Here is a 14,885-nt window from a genome sequence, read left to right on the forward strand (position 1 = left end):
GAAAGTTGAAAATTCTTATTAAACTAAAATAAAGACGTAGATTATATTTAAATAAAGGTTTTTATACTTTAAAAAGAAAAAAAAAAAAATCCTAAACTGTTGAATAATACACTTAAAATATTAAAAATTTTAAAATTTTCTTTAAATTATCAAATTTTCATTAATATTTTAAGCTTTTTTAAAAGCGTAAAAAAATCGAAAAAAATTTACAAATATTTTTCCAAAGCTTAAAGGGTAATCTTGAAATATTTGAAAATTCAATATTATTTTCTAGACAAAATATAAATTCAGGCCATTTTTATTAATTTAGCCATAAATAAATTACCTCTTTTTTAATTTACAATTACCATAATAATTAACCATTAGTTTTTCTTTTAAATAATATAATTTTTAATAACTTATAAAGTCAAAGCACATCCTAAAGAACTAATCAAATATTATTAAAATTAAACAACATAAAATTTGATAAATTACTTTGGACTCTTCAAACTATCAAATTTAATAACTTAATTTGATTATAGAAATATTATAAAACTATAAATTAAAAATAAAAATAAATGATTAAAATATGTGAAGGCTTGTTGAGTTGGTCTCAACATGTTTGGTCGATGCCAAACTAAATAAAAAAATAAAGTTGGAAAAATAATTATAATTTTTGGAATTAGTCTTTAGAGCTTATGAAAATTAATTTAATTTTATATTCTCATGTTCAACTTTGGTACAGATAATGATGTAATATTTTATTTGTTAAAAATAAGGAAATATATAAATATATAATTTATGAAGATTTATGTGATTTGTTTGTTGTAATAAAAAATGTTTGGAATCATTGAAAGACACTCTCAGTCAATGCCCACACACCCACGTTTTATTAATTTATTTGCTTATTATATGATTTATTCAAAATTCCTAAAGTCAACCGTCAAACTTCCCACGTGACACAGATTTAACCTATTCGTGTTAATTAATTATTATTACGTGTGACGTATGAGTTTAACCTACTATTTTATATACTAATCTGTGTTATAATTATTTGATTAAATTAAGGTTATTTTGTTTCATTATGACCCGTAATTCTATGTTTAGATATTTTCAAGTGTCGGGAAAGACATTAGTTTCTGAAAAGGGTAAATTGTGAAATCTCCCCTCGGTTAAAAAAGGAAAATGAAATATTATTTATAATTGATATTTTAATAGAAAAAGGACAGTTTTTTATTTGAAAAAAAAAAAAACAAAGTGGTAATTAAGTAGAAGTAAACAATAAAATACATATTATTTCCTTCTCTCTCGTAAAATATTTGAAATTTATTATTATTTTTTTTAATTAGAACCAAAAGGGTTGAACTTGACAACAGGAATGCAGTTGAGTGGGTGGGCCATGGGTAACCCGAGACCCGACCCGATTTCCATATTGGCTTTCTTGTCGTCTTTGCCGTCCACTTTCCAGTCAAAGCACTGCACCATGGTGGCGATGACGAGGGTGCTGGTGGTGAAGGCCAAGGTGGAGCCAGGACAGCCCCGCCGCCCGCCGCCGAACGGAACGAAGCTGAAATTCTGGCCCTTGATTTCGTACTGGATCTGTTTCATTCCCTCGTTCTCCTTGGCCGGAGAAAAGAATCTCTCCGGCCGGAACTCGTTCGGATCTTCCCAGACATTTGGATCTCTCATGATGGCGAACAGGTTGACCCCCACCATGGTGTTTTCCGGTATGTCGAAGCCGCTGATTTTGCAGCTCTGTGGACAGCTCCTCATCGCCACCGGCACCGCCGGGTACATTCTTAGCCCCTCCTTCACCACCGCCTGCAAAATTAATAAATTCAAATTACTAACCGATAAAGCAATATTTAAAATCAGATAAAAACTATTATTATTATAGAGTGAAAATATTATACTAGAGAATCATAGTTTCTAACATTTAAAATCTTACCTGCAAGTAGGGCATGTACGCAACGTCCGTTTCTTGGACCAATCTCGAGTCTCCAACGATCGAGAATATCTCTTCTCTAAGTTTCTTCATCTCCTTTGGGTGGTTGATTAGCTCCGCAATTATCCATTGCATCACCTCCGTCGACGTTCCGGTGCCACCCACGAAAAGATCCTACAAAAAATCATAATTTAATTAATTTGGTTCCTAAATTAAAAACTAAAATTATGGGTTTCTTAAAAATCCAAAAGGGTTTCTTAAAAAAAAAATTAAAAAATTAAAAATTAAAACATCCTTAATTTTGTCAAAGTTTCAAACTTTAAAGAAGACCCAGATCCAAACCCCTTTGATTACAAAATGACAAGACAAATTGAAGAGGAGCAGTTCATATGTCAATAAAGACACAAAAAAGATGATACAAACATGTTTAATAATAAGAACAAACTTACCAACAAGAAAGCCTTGACGTTTGTTCTTGTAATCTTAAACTCAGCTTCACTATCTTGATGAACTTTCAAGATTATATCCATTAAGTCTCGATCTTCTCGGTCGAAACCCTCGATTTTTCCTCGTTCTTCGTGTTGCTTTAATGCTTTCTCCAATATTGCATCATATCTGTAGTTGTTTCGTGAGATTAGTCAAGTATTACGTACGTAACTATCTAAATGAATTTATATAAATCGTGTCGTGTACCTCATCGTTACGTCGATGGCTTGTTTTCCATATATCCAAAATGCTACCCTTTTTAGCGGCCATCCGATCACGTCGCCGAATGCTACTTTTGCTCCGACTTCCATTGTGTCTTTTACTAGTTGTCGGATCTTCTCCGATTCGTCACCGTCGTCCGCACATCTTATGTTCATCATCATCCTGCTCGAATAATCTGATTAGTGGTTGATTATGTATCATATTATTGATAATCACTTCTTTAATAATCCTTGTTTATAACAAACCTGCAAATGCTATTGTTGGTGAGCTTCATGAGCTCAGCACCAACATCAACGAGCTGGTTGTTCTCGGCCGAAGCTATCATTTTGCGCAAGAATTGCAATAACTCCTCGTAACGAACAGCTCGTGAACGTTCGACTTGCTTAGGAGCGAGAAGCTCAGTCATGGTGAGTTTCTTCATGAAGCGCCAATAGTCGCCATAAGGGGCAGCAAAGAAGCCGGAACTGCCATACGGGGTCTCATCGCTGAAGGCAAACTTGGGTCGAGAGGAAAAGGCGAGATCTTGAGTCTTAAAGACCTCGGTGGCGAGGGAGGTGGAGGAGACAACGATGCAGCGGACAGCGCCGAGTTGGAGGCAAAGAAGAGGGCCGAATTTGGAGGCGAGGGCGGAGAAGGACTTGTGGAGAGAGGGGGAGAGGAGGTGGAGGTGGCCGAGGAGAGGGATCGACGGCGGGCTCGGCGGGAGACGGAGGTGGGAGGAGGAGGAGGACTTGGTGGTTTTTGATCTATGGAAGAAGTATTGGAGGAGGAGAGTTGCAAGGAAACAGAGGATGATGTAGAGGATGTAGGTGTTGGCTTCAGTCATTTCTCTCTTTCTTGTTGAGACTTAGAGAGAGAGAAATGAATGATTGAATGGTGAGTCAATCAATTTGTTTGTGTCATTTCTTCTTTATTTATAGAATTCCAAGACTTGGATCTCTCCATCCATGTATGAACATGAATGTGGCCACCTCGTTTGTTAAGACTATAACATACTCGGTTTGACCGTTTCTGGTTTAACATACATGTATGTTGTGCGAATATCTATGTTTTATGATTTAATGTGATTTATACCCCTAGAAGTATGTCAGAAGGTTGAAATGTCTACGTATGCTCAGATTGACTTAATGGACTAGATGCTATGTGTTGTGGAGGATATGCATGATTTGTTAACGGGCCTAAGCTTATATTTCAACTTTCCTTAATCATTTAATTAGAGTTCGTTAGGATGACATGGATTGATCGGGTCTACATAACCCTGATCGTGAATTCACCTTAACTAGTGAGGGTCTACTTAGAACATGGGAATGTGGTGTCACCTAATTAGAGGGTACTATTGAGGGAGTTTCAGCTGTACCTAGTGGAGAGCCAACCTTGTACTATTCTAGCCTAGAATGACGGATGAATAGGGAGTACTATCATGTGTCATAGGTAGAATGCTCGACTCTTCTTTTGATGGATGATTTACATAGATAGGGGCAGTAAAAATGATAATATTTAGAAATAGGGTTATCTTATTTTAATAATTTTAATAAAGTTAAAATGATAAAAAAGTTAAAGATGAAGTGGATGATAATTAATTAATTAATATTTAGTAATCTGGGAAAAATAAATATTTTATTTGGTTGTTTATCATTGCTTTTAGGAATTATTAAGGGACCAATATAGACTTTAATAAAATGTTGCAATAATACATATTTATATTTCAAAAAATGTAGTATAAAACAAATCAAATTCATTTTACAATAAAAATGAAATAAACGAATATTAAAAGTTGAAATGAAATATTTATTATTTTAATATATTATTTATGACAACTTGAATGTGTTATTTATATAATTTCCATGACGTGCGCCGCTTAGCATACACAGCCACGTTAGGTAAGGAACTTCCAAAAGAAAAATAAAAGCACCAGGATTTGACCCGGCAACCAACGGCTATTTTAATTCATTTTATTTTAAGATTTGCATCATTTATCTTAACTAATTTTCTTTCTTTTTTTCTTTATTTAATAATATTTCATGATTATGATTTATAAGAGTTCCATTTATAATTTGATTTTATCCTACAAATAATTATAAACTAATAATAATAATAAAATACCTTTAAACTAAAAAAAGATACTCTTAGGATTAGTTTTTATTTATGGAAAAGTAGATAATAATAATAATAATAATAAATTTTAAATTTTAAATTTTATAGATATTTTTTAAACCTAGCCCGAGTAATTTTCAAAAAAGCTAAAAATGTATTAATAAAAAATTTTAAATTTTTTATGGTATTTTTGAAATATTTTCGAAGATTTAAAAGTATTTTGAAAACACAATATATTAATTTTCATTAAAAAAACAGATAAAAATTTTAGTTTAAACTATTGTTATAAAATTCATACAAATTTATCGTCCAATTTAATAAAAAAAAAATGAGAAAAATAATTAAAATGAGGAATGGGAACAACAGATTTTTTAAATTAGGTAAATTAGAATCTAATTTAAGTAATAAAAAACTATAAATTTATCTAAAATGTTGAATATTGATTTATGTCAGAAAAGGGATGGATTTATGCTTAAGAGCTACGAAAAAGAAAATTTAAAAAACCAATATAATTTTTACGATTTATGCAGATAAATAAATACTTTAAAATCAATTTAAATCATAAATTTTTAAAATTTAAAAAACAAATAAATGGTCAGATCTCTTGCCTTATTTAATCCATTATTTTATATCTATTTATTGTAATATTCATATATTAACGCGACATACACGCACGAAGTTGAGCCATACCTCATGAATTTATTATTATTACAAACTAAATAAGCTTAAATAATGAAAACATAAGGAAAATAAGGTAGTAATAAAATAATAAAACTATAAACAATGATATATTCAAACAATTATTATACCAATCATAGTAGCAAATTAAGTAATAAATTGGTATGAATGTGAAAGGCACGATTTGTTATGAGCATCAAAGAGACGGATTAATCATAATAAACGTTATCAGAATCAGATTTGAAGAGATAATGGTAATTCAGTCACAAAACAGATTCAAGATTTCCATATACATTCTATGAACCCTAGCCACAAAATCAACCTCAAGAACATCAGAAAAGAATCACCAGAGTAAGTTAATCGACAACTTCAAGCCCTCTCGCCTCTAATCCTCCTGGCCAATTGAATGTCCTTTGGCATGATTGTGACTCTCTTCGCATGAATCGCACACAGATTCGTGTCTTCGAACAGACCGACCAAATAGGCCTCTGCCGCCTCCTGCAGAGCCGACACCGCGCTGCTTTGGAATCTCAGATCGGTCTTGAAATCTTGTGCGATCTCACGAACCAATCGTTGAAATGGAAGTTTGCGGATCAAAAGCTCTGTGCTCTTTTGGTACTTACGAATCTCACGAAGCGCGACGGTTCCAGGGCGGAAACGGTGGGGCTTCTTCACTCCACCGGTGGCTGGAGCGGACTTCCGGGCGGCTTTGGTGGCTAGTTGCTTCCTTGGGGCCTTGCCTCCGGTGGATTTCCTGGCGGTTTGCTTGGTGCGAGCCATTCGGGGAAATTGGTTTTCACAGAATTTGAAAATTTTGGTATTGAAATTTGAGTTTCTTGTTCTCAAGATTCGGGACTCGGGGGTGGATATATAAGGGTCCTGTTAAAGGAAAGGCGGGAAGGTTTTAAATTTTCAGTTTTTGAGCGCGAAGTATAGCCGTTGGATAGTAAAAGTTTTGAACGGTCAGATTTGATTGATTGGTCTATTTAAGGATTGAAATCCGCAGCAGTGCTGAATATGCAATAGTATTCCGCCACGTGTAATATCCCCGGCCGTTTTTACGAATATGGCGGGAAATGTTAATCAAACGACCGCGTTTAAGTTGAAGTTCCTTCTTTTTTAGGATAACATTTTAATAAGGATTTGATGAGATTTAGTGAAAATTTCCATAATTTTAAATGCAACTCATTCCAAATTCATTCTAAATTCAAATTTTTAAATACTTTCAAGCGCTAGAAGTGATTACGAATGAATCATAAGTTCGAATCAAGCAAAAGAAAAGATCGTGTAAACGTTGATTTCATGCCCATTATGATAAATAAGGCGAACAAATAACACAAGTCTATACAACGAAACTACGTTATTTCTACTGACTGACTATGGCGTTCGACTCTCGCCGGAATACCAACCAAGAATACTTCTACAAAACTTTCATATTGGGCGGGTGGGTCTCCTATATTTGGACTGTAGAACCATACCAATTTTCTTCCTTTCTAAAACTGAGGAATTTGCTACAACACAATGGGAATGTTTGGAGGGTTTAAAGAATAGTTCTTATTAGAATGTTGTATGTTTCTCTACCCAGATGCTCCAGCAGCGCTGCGTTTCTCGTCTTCTCCATGCTCTTCCTTCGAGAATTCCTCGATTAATTCACGCTGCCTTGGCGTAAGGCTCCTGAGGATGAAAACACATTGTCATTCAAGTCAAAATATCATCTGCCTAAGAAGAAATCAAACAAGTGCGGCCCTATGAACGCTTATGTTGCTATGTTGCAATGTGTTCAATCAAAAATCCAGATTGTATGCTAGATTAAGGCAATTTGACAAAGATGAAGGGTCGGGTAAGCTCACGTTGGTATGCTGACGTTGAAGTGCACGTATTGATCGCCAAACGTGTAAGAGTTCCTCGTTTTTATTCCTGCAAGACAACATCAAGAGCACAGGAATTACGAAAAAATAATTATGCCACAATCAGAATAAAAATGCTCCTCTTCACAGCTTAACCCTCGTCAAAGGAGTCAACATACTTTCTCTATAATTTCCTTTTCCAAGAAGACTTCAATGATTTTGATTCTTTATGGGGCCCTCCCACATATTTGGAAGATGGATAAACTGAATTGATCCACGTATGGTGGCTCAAAGAGATTTAAGATACCATGGATCCGCCTACAGAGCTCTCATCAAAAGAGACTCTAGAATGTTCTCCCAATAAGTTCTCTGTAACAGCCTAAGCCTACTGCTAGTAGATATTGTCCTCTTTGAACTTTCCTTTTCGGGCTTCCCCTCAAAATTTTTAAAACAGGTTTGCTATAGAGAGGTTTCCACACCCTAATAAAGAATGTTTCATTCCCCTCTCCAACCGACGCGGGATCTCACCTTCCTTCCATTGATGTTTTGTTTTTGTTTTATATCATGTCCAGCACAATCTCAATTTGGAGTGCCCTTCGAACTCCTTTTTGTAACACTCCCTCCTCTCCCTTCTTACCAACCTAGATTGGAAATCTTTCTTATTCTCTCCTCTCCTTCGGCTTTAGATGAGGACTTTAGGGTGTTCCTTTCGTTTTATCTTTAATATGATCTTCTCTGCTTCTCATTATTTAGTTTGAGATACAAAAACAAAACAGAACAGAACAGAACAGAACAAGTAACATTCCAATGACACCGAGAAGCCTAAAGAAATGATATTGGTGAGCACAAATTGGTTATATTACCTTTCTTCTTCAGGACAACCTTTTGTCCAGGTTGAGTGCCAGGACGGACCTAATAATTAGAAGTCAATATAGTCAATCTGGCATAAAATCAATAATGATTACGCATGGTTATCAATATTAACATATGGCCAAACCTTGAGGACTACATCCCCCGTTAGAGTCGGAACATGGACAGTGCCTCCCAATATAGCCTGCACCGAGAAAAAAAAAAATCAAGTACAAGTGAATTTAAATTTTGATACTGCCAAGATAGCATAAGTCTTGAACCGTATATAATTAAAAATGTCACAATAATATGGAATGAGATCTACAAGCTTTATCCTCGAATGTATCATATGATATTTTATGCAGAAATACCATCCTTGGACTTTCGGCCTATGGTTTCAAGATTATTTTAAATGAAAACCCAAGTTTTCATCAAAAGAAATTAAAAATAGTTTCTAAATTCTGTTAACCCTCTCTTTTAATAGTTTATAAAATCAGTATTTTTTCTATTGATTCCACAATCTTGTTTAAGACAATTACAAAGTAGTTTAGGCCATAGATGGAAGAAAAATCAAGGCGATCAGTACGGCAGCTACCAAGTTCCTATAGATTGTTGAGATAAAAAGATAACCACAGGCAGAATAACCTCCTAAATTAATTAAATAGAAATTACTACCTGGGTGATGCTTAGAACAGCATCCACATGAATGTCAGAGCCTTCTCTTTTGAAAACTGGGTCTTCACGAACCTTTTTTTTTTGCAATAAACAGATGGGTCATCACATCAGCCAAGGAAATTGACCAAACAATATAAAAATTGAAAGAGGGAACAAATGAATGAAAAATCAAAGTCACCTTAATAGTAATATACAGATCACCAGGTTGATTTCCATCAGGATCTGCACCTCCACTCCTAAACACCTTCATAGTTTCATTATCATCTACCCCTGTACGAGCCATCGAGACCACCAATTCAACAAGTGCGAGATTTACTTTTCCCTTTCCAGGTAACATATAAAAAATTAAACGTTGTAAGGAAACCAGAAAGACTTACCTGGCATTATGTCCACCTTAACATTTTTCAATCTTCTCACAACACGTTCTCCATTACAAGACTTGCAGAAGTTCTGAAAGAATTTTTATTTTTATTTTTTTTTGAGGAGAAAACATATTTTCATGATGGATAGATTAACTTTTTAATATATATATATATATAAAGGCTAAACAAAAGGTGGGGACATACCGTTACAATTTTCCCACTTCCACCACATTGCGAACATGTAGCTTGCATTCTAAATGGACCAGTTTGCATGTATGTCTAGTGTTTGAGCATGGCAAATGAAACGGCTTAGATCTCACAAAATCACATTCATAGGGAAAATGACATGTGGAAGTAGTATAACAGACAAAACTAACCATGCCTGATCCCTTACAGCGTCTACATGTCTCGGGTCTTGTTCCAGGTGGAACACCACTTCCACCTGCAAACTCAAGTCATATATCTTATTAAAAAAAAAAACTTAGAGGCAGACAACTACGCAAGAATTGAATAGATCTGCCCTACCACAAGTATCACATGGCACGGCTGCATTAAATGCTACAGTTTTTGAGCATCCTTGGATAGCTTCCATAAAGGATATCTCCAAAGCAACCTGCCAAAACACAAACCAACAATAACATGTGTGCTGCCTAAGAATGAAGCCCAATGCATATAACCAGATGGGTTAGCACCTTGATATCTTCTCCACCAAAGTTCTGGCGAAATATGTTAGAGAACTGACCACCACATGCAAACATGAAAAAGTATATGTAAGCTTCCAAGAAAAATAAAAAAATCCTGACAAAAGAAGCTCGATAAAAGATTGGCTTACATCAAATCCCCGAAATACTCCACTAAACGGGTCAAAGCCTTCACCACCACCAGGGAAGCCACCGTGATGATCTTGTTGGATAAATGCTTCATGCCCAACCTATGACATTGAAACGGAAATAAAATAGGTTATTAAATCTTGAAAGCCTTCTTTTTTAAACAAGTTATCATAATATAAGTAGCCAACTCCAACGTGGTTTAAAAGTCTTAATAAACAGGAAGAAATTTTACACAAATGTGTAGAAAGACCTATTGGTTTGCTTTCTGTAACAGAATATGAATGGACAAATTATTTATGAGTAGAAGCGTGGAACAAATGAAGACTTCTATCTCCATTCTCCACAAGTTTTAATGGGAATGCAGCTTCCATTGCACGGCTAAACTAATAAATTTTAGAGCATCAAATCGCCTAGACATTTACGTGGAATTTGAAACAATACCGCATCATATTGTTGGCGTTTATCCTCATCTTTTAAAACCTGACACCAGAATAATATAAACTTTAAAAACTTGAACTGCATTTATATGCACATTTCTGCGAAAAACCATAGATGTATGGGAATTACCTCATAAGCCTTACTAACTTCTTGAAACTTCTTTTCAGCATCGGGGTCATCCTTGTTTGTATCAGGATGAAGCTTTTTTGCTAGCTGCCAAAAAAGAATGTTCAATTCTTCACTATAATTAAACTGCTCGGTTAACACAACATCACTCGAAAAAAATCCAATTCTCTAATTAAAAAAAAAAGTTATATAATCAAAAACACTGTTTGCAGAGTGTCATGCGATCAAGCTAAACACTGCTTCTAACTTCCTCTAGAAAAACAATTATTGCAGAAACTTACCCCATAGTATGCTTTCTTTATCTCTGATGCAGTTGCGTTCTTGTTCACACCAAGTGTATCATAATAATTTTTAGCAAACATTTGTGCTGGTTCAAAAAATACAAAAATGATAAATACTTAAAAGTATTTATGGAACGTATGCATGGTAAAATTGATGAAAAAAATAATATGAGTAATATGTTGATGCAGCAATTATATCTGCAAACACCCCTCAGCTATGGATGCAACAGGGGAAAGCAATTCAAGGGAACAGGATAGGAAGCAAATAAATGCATTCTGGATGGTGTATAATTTCATACCAGTGCCATGAATTAATTTTGCTTCTCCAGGGTTGGCACCAAGAACTCCCAACTGAAACCAGTTCTTTTTATTAACTGCACCGCAAGACACACACAAAAAAGAAGATTTAAAAAAAAGAAAAAAAAAACTTGATCGACCAAAATTCAAGCATGATTTTAATCCAATTCCAGAGAGAACATGCATACAACTATCTCACAATTAGAGATTACAAGTTTTCAAGTAAGACCCATATATTGCAATCTCTTTTTCCTTAAACTTGACCCAACAGAAAAGAACAAAGACCATGAGTAAAAGAAGATAAAAATACATACCATTCCTCGAGGCACAATTTCCAAAACCAACAGATGTGTAGCAAACATCAGAATGAAATCGTCGACAACTCCCTCGAGAAACTGCGTCGTTTACCTACAAATAACCAATCCTCAAATAAGTCGATAGAATCCATGAGACCAATAACATGATTACAAGACAAAAAAAAATCACATAAAATGGACATACGGAGCTCGAGGTTTCGCGGGAGAGGTGGTGGTGTGTGAAAGAACGACGAGCCAACAAACGAATGAACCTGAGGCCATCGGAGCGAACCATTTGGAGGTATAGCTATGTGCAGCTCTGTGTGAAAGGTCGGAGAGTGACCTGAAAGGAGGAATCGGAGGTTGCCCAATTGACGATATGAAAAAACCCTGTAAAAACCCTAGGGCAAGCAAAGTCGGAAGGTTCTAGCAGAGCTGAAGAAGGGACATTTGAAAGGAGACGGAGAATCGATCAATTTTCTTTTTTTCTTTTTTTCTATATTTTAAAAATTTTAGGCCTCTACTAATTTTTGTGTTCCAGAGTGCCCAATGACCCCAAATCCTATTTTTCTGTATTTTATTTTATTTTTCTTTTCTTTTTGGGATTTTTCCTTGTGTGTGTCTTTCTTTTTTAATTTTTATCGAATTAGTCTTAAGGAATTCTTTTGATTCATATTCGTTTGATTTTTGTAATAGACCAAGTTCCTAAGTTCACCACTAGTAGATATTATACATTCCAAAGTTTACCGCTAGCATATGTTACCCACTTTAGCCCATTACATGTAGTTGTTAGTCTTCTTACCTATGGTCGTCAACCTCATGTCAATCAAAGTCTCCAAATTCACCGCTAACATATTTCTGTAACCATCCAAGTTCAACCCTAGTAGATATTATCCGTGCCTCATAGTCAGTCCAAGTACAGCTGTCATGTTACATATGGTCAGTCTCACGATTATAAAACATATCTATTAGGAAAAGATTTTCATGCTTCATTCCTATGGTGAGATCTCAAAGAGAAACTAAAAATGAAATGTTAGCCACAAACGACTCAAATTTAACTTAACCCCAACTTCATCCAAGCTTAAATTTTAACATTTTTCTAAGCTGTAGACAATTTATAATTGAATAAAAAAAAAAATTGAGTTGAAATGAGACGACAATTAGACAAACCATCAGTTCAAGAATACAAAGTTTCGTATTTTATACTTTTTGGTCTATCCACACATATCAAACATGTTTAATATTTTCTCATAGTGTAAACACATCGTGCATGGCTTTGCATCAGAGTTCGGGTGGCTCTAAATCAATGAGATTGGCTGAAGCCTGAAATTCTGTAACGGAGTGTAACAGACCCAACGAAGAAACTGAACACAGTATTCATTAATAAAACAGAGCTAACGAAACATGGAATCTCTATTTAGAATCAAAATTTGGGACAAGGCAACTATCATAAGTCATAGCCATGTTCAGACGAACAAAAAACAAGGTGATGATCTAAAAAAATAAAAACCAGACCCATTATCTAAAAGACAAGCTCATGAGGTTTCATTCCAGCCTTGAGGGAAAACCTTGCAGCCAAGTAAGCCTTCAACTCCGGTACCCCCTCGATCGACTTGATCAATGGTGTATCCACAGCTTTCTGGTCATCCTTCCTGTCAGCTGGGAGAGCACTTTTCTCCTACAATAAGAAGATGGAACCAAAAAACTTAGGCCGGCTAAAACAATTACCATGATAAGGGCATGTGGTGTAGTATGACTCGGGTCTGCCTACCTCTTTCTCGGCCTCGAAAAACTCGCCTTCACCCTTCTTCTTCTTCTTCTGGACTTCCTTGGAGAAATACTTGTCATCGAACTTTTCTGCGTTAACTCCAGAGATGTCAACTTTGGTGGAGGTTGCAATGGCATACGATTGGTTCACCCGTCTTAGAGGAACACCATTAATCTTGAAAGGGCCTATAGTCATAAAGAATATGTTGAAGAACTGATGAACAAGCACACCCATTTTTCATAAGAACACAAAAAATGAATTGAGTCGGTGTTCTATACATAAACTGTTAAAATGGAACGTTAAATCCAATCTTCAGCATCAAAAGATTCAACTTCCAAATCATCAGAAAAAGAACAGCAAGAAATTCCTAAGCAGATACACTCGTAGACTTGGAAATGATTCAAATTGGCAGCTAAGAAATAATTAATACTTCGTCAAACATTTTTGCTTGGATAGATAACCACATACCATGGCTGAAAGTCCGCTAAAATTACATGGTGAATGAAAGAAATGAAACCAAAAGATGGCAGCAAATTACAACATAATCTCCTAATCAAAATCAAATAACACAATGTAAAGGCAAAGAACCATCAGAATTCCACCACTAATCTATTTTTGTATGGTCTAGGCAAGTCGGGGAAAAGAATTAGGGAACTCACCAGTGACCAGAAGCAACCCAGATGGCAGCTGTTTCAAAAACACAACTCTCTTCCCTTTGAACCTCCCAGCAAGGATTATCAACACAGTACCAGGAGTAATGCTGGCTCTAAAACAGGAATAAATCCAGAATTAAAAAGGCGTTCCCTAAACAATATATTTAGGATCAAAGAACAGAATCCCACCACACTGCACGGCGATATAGTTCTCTACCGGAAAATAATCAATACATACCTCAGTTTCGTGAGCCTGGCCTTGCGCTTGTTGACAAGGGGCTTCTTCACATCGTCGGCAGGGTAAAACTTCGGCGACTTCTCAGCTGGGGCATCAGCTTTCGGCTTCGCATCGTGACGAGGGAACACTCCGCCATTTTTGGCCTTGATGGCCCAAAGACCTCGCTTGTGATACATCTTAGACCTGGAGTACTTGCCGACACCTCGGATTAGATCCGGGTTACGAGTAACTCTAGGGGTTTTGGGCGCCATTTCAGTATCTCTGCGGTGCTCTTCTTCGCAACCAGAAAGAAGCCGAGTGCCAGAGAAACCCTAATTCACAAATAATGATAATTATATATAACGGTTTTTTTTTTTTTTTTTTTTTTTTTTTTTTTTTTTTTTTTTTTTTTTTTTTTTTTTTTTTGCAGAAAAACCCTAATTGAAAGGTCCGGATAGTTTGGGCTCGGGTCCAAATGACAGCATTCTTTTATTTATTTATTTATTTTAAGAAAGTATTTTTATTTATTTATTTTGAAAAATCATATATACTTTTGAATTTTAGGAAAAAAAAACATACATTTTTCTGTCCGTTAGGTTAAAGAGATTGCTTGGGTAATAGCGTCTTGCCACGTGGCAAGTAGGTTTTTCCTTGGAGGGCTCCCTCAAGGTTTTTAAGTGCTAAGGTTTTAACATTCGAATGTTTCCTTCCCCTATTCGATCAACGTGGAATCTCATAGTCCATCTCTCTTCGAGACTCAATGTTCTCGCTAGCCCAATGTCATGTCGACCTTGATAACATTTCTAACAGTCTATGTCTATCGCTAGTAGATATTGTCCTCT

General features: G+C 35.4%; 4 protein-coding genes across 4 annotated transcripts; all 4 read right to left on the minus strand.

The window, feature by feature from the left end:
- Positions 1-1,254: 1,254 nt before the first annotated feature.
- On the minus strand, positions 1,255-3,458 carry LOC111488385 (cytochrome P450 705A22-like). The gene is made up of 5 exons (XM_023136106.1): positions 2,878-3,458; positions 2,618-2,794; positions 2,374-2,539; positions 1,928-2,098; positions 1,255-1,800 (listed from the first exon to the last, which is right to left on the minus strand). The coding sequence occupies exons 1-5, from the start codon at positions 3,456-3,458 to the stop codon at positions 1,321-1,323; spliced, it is 1,575 nt and encodes a 524-aa protein (XP_022991874.1). The 3' UTR covers positions 1,255-1,320.
- A 2,059-nt stretch (positions 3,459-5,517) lies between these two features.
- Positions 5,518-6,260, minus strand: LOC111488429 (histone H3.2). Its single transcript, XM_023136169.1, has one exon. It carries the CDS (start codon positions 6,182-6,184, stop codon positions 5,774-5,776), a length of 411 nt encoding a protein of 136 aa, XP_022991937.1. The 5' UTR covers positions 6,185-6,260; the 3' UTR covers positions 5,518-5,773.
- Positions 6,261-6,676: 416 nt separating this feature from the next.
- On the minus strand, positions 6,677-11,895 carry LOC111488395 (chaperone protein dnaJ GFA2, mitochondrial-like). The gene is made up of 18 exons (XM_023136124.1): positions 11,611-11,895; positions 11,424-11,517; positions 11,112-11,186; positions 10,813-10,898; positions 10,535-10,618; positions 10,409-10,447; positions 9,970-10,068; positions 9,830-9,874; positions 9,663-9,750; positions 9,515-9,579; positions 9,342-9,416; positions 9,153-9,225; positions 8,954-9,045; positions 8,776-8,847; positions 8,249-8,305; positions 8,115-8,163; positions 7,255-7,321; positions 6,677-7,078 (listed from the first exon to the last, which is right to left on the minus strand). Exons 1-18 carry the CDS (start codon positions 11,698-11,700, stop codon positions 6,982-6,984), a joined length of 1,347 nt encoding a protein of 448 aa, XP_022991892.1. The 5' UTR covers positions 11,701-11,895; the 3' UTR covers positions 6,677-6,981.
- An 870-nt stretch (positions 11,896-12,765) lies between these two features.
- Positions 12,766-14,387, minus strand: LOC111488421 (60S ribosomal protein L6-1-like). The gene is made up of 4 exons (XM_023136158.1): positions 14,065-14,387; positions 13,833-13,939; positions 13,177-13,358; positions 12,766-13,083 (listed from the first exon to the last, which is right to left on the minus strand). Exons 1-4 carry the CDS (start codon positions 14,313-14,315, stop codon positions 12,928-12,930), a joined length of 696 nt encoding a protein of 231 aa, XP_022991926.1. The 5' UTR covers positions 14,316-14,387; the 3' UTR covers positions 12,766-12,927.
- Positions 14,388-14,885: the final 498 nt, after the last annotated feature.

This window comes from Cucurbita maxima, unplaced genomic scaffold (assembly GCF_002738345.1).
Source record: "Cucurbita maxima cultivar Rimu unplaced genomic scaffold, Cmax_1.0 Cma_Scf00013, whole genome shotgun sequence".
Taxonomy (NCBI): Eukaryota; Viridiplantae; Streptophyta; class Magnoliopsida; order Cucurbitales; family Cucurbitaceae; genus Cucurbita; species Cucurbita maxima.

Excerpts from the sequence above, each read along its gene's own strand:
- LOC111488385 (XM_023136106.1), bottom strand. The coding sequence starts at position 3,458 with ATGACTGAAGCCAACACCTACATCCTCTACATCATCCTCTGTTTCCTT. Across the intron at positions 2,795-2,877 it reads ACCAACAATAGCATTTGCAG|GATGATGATGAACATAAGAT; the intron begins GTTTGTTATAAA and ends TTATTCGAGCAG. Across the intron at positions 2,099-2,373 it reads ACGTCAAGGCTTTCTTGTTG|GATCTTTTCGTGGGTGGCAC; the intron begins GTAAGTTTGTTC and ends GATTTTTTGTAG.
- LOC111488429 (XM_023136169.1), bottom strand. The coding sequence starts at position 6,184 with ATGGCTCGCACCAAGCAAACCGCCAGGAAATCCACCGGAGGCAAGGCC.
- LOC111488395 (XM_023136124.1), bottom strand. The coding sequence starts at position 11,700 with ATGGTTCGCTCCGATGGCCTCAGGTTCATTCGTTTGTTGGCTCGTCGT. Across the intron at positions 9,226-9,341 it reads GAAGTGGGAAAATTGTAACG|AACTTCTGCAAGTCTTGTAA; the intron begins GTATGTCCCCAC and ends AAATTCTTTCAG. Across the intron at positions 9,046-9,152 it reads TAAGGTGGACATAATGCCAG|GGGTAGATGATAATGAAACT; the intron begins GTAAGTCTTTCT and ends TGGCTCGTACAG.
- LOC111488421 (XM_023136158.1), bottom strand. The coding sequence starts at position 14,315 with ATGGCGCCCAAAACCCCTAGAGTTACTCGTAACCCGGATCTAATCCGA. Across the intron at positions 13,940-14,064 it reads GCCAGGCTCACGAAACTGAG|AGCCAGCATTACTCCTGGTA; the intron begins GTATGTATTGAT and ends TTCCTGTTTTAG. Across the intron at positions 13,359-13,832 it reads TGGGTTGCTTCTGGTCACTG|GCCCTTTCAAGATTAATGGT; the intron begins GTGAGTTCCCTA and ends TTATGACTATAG.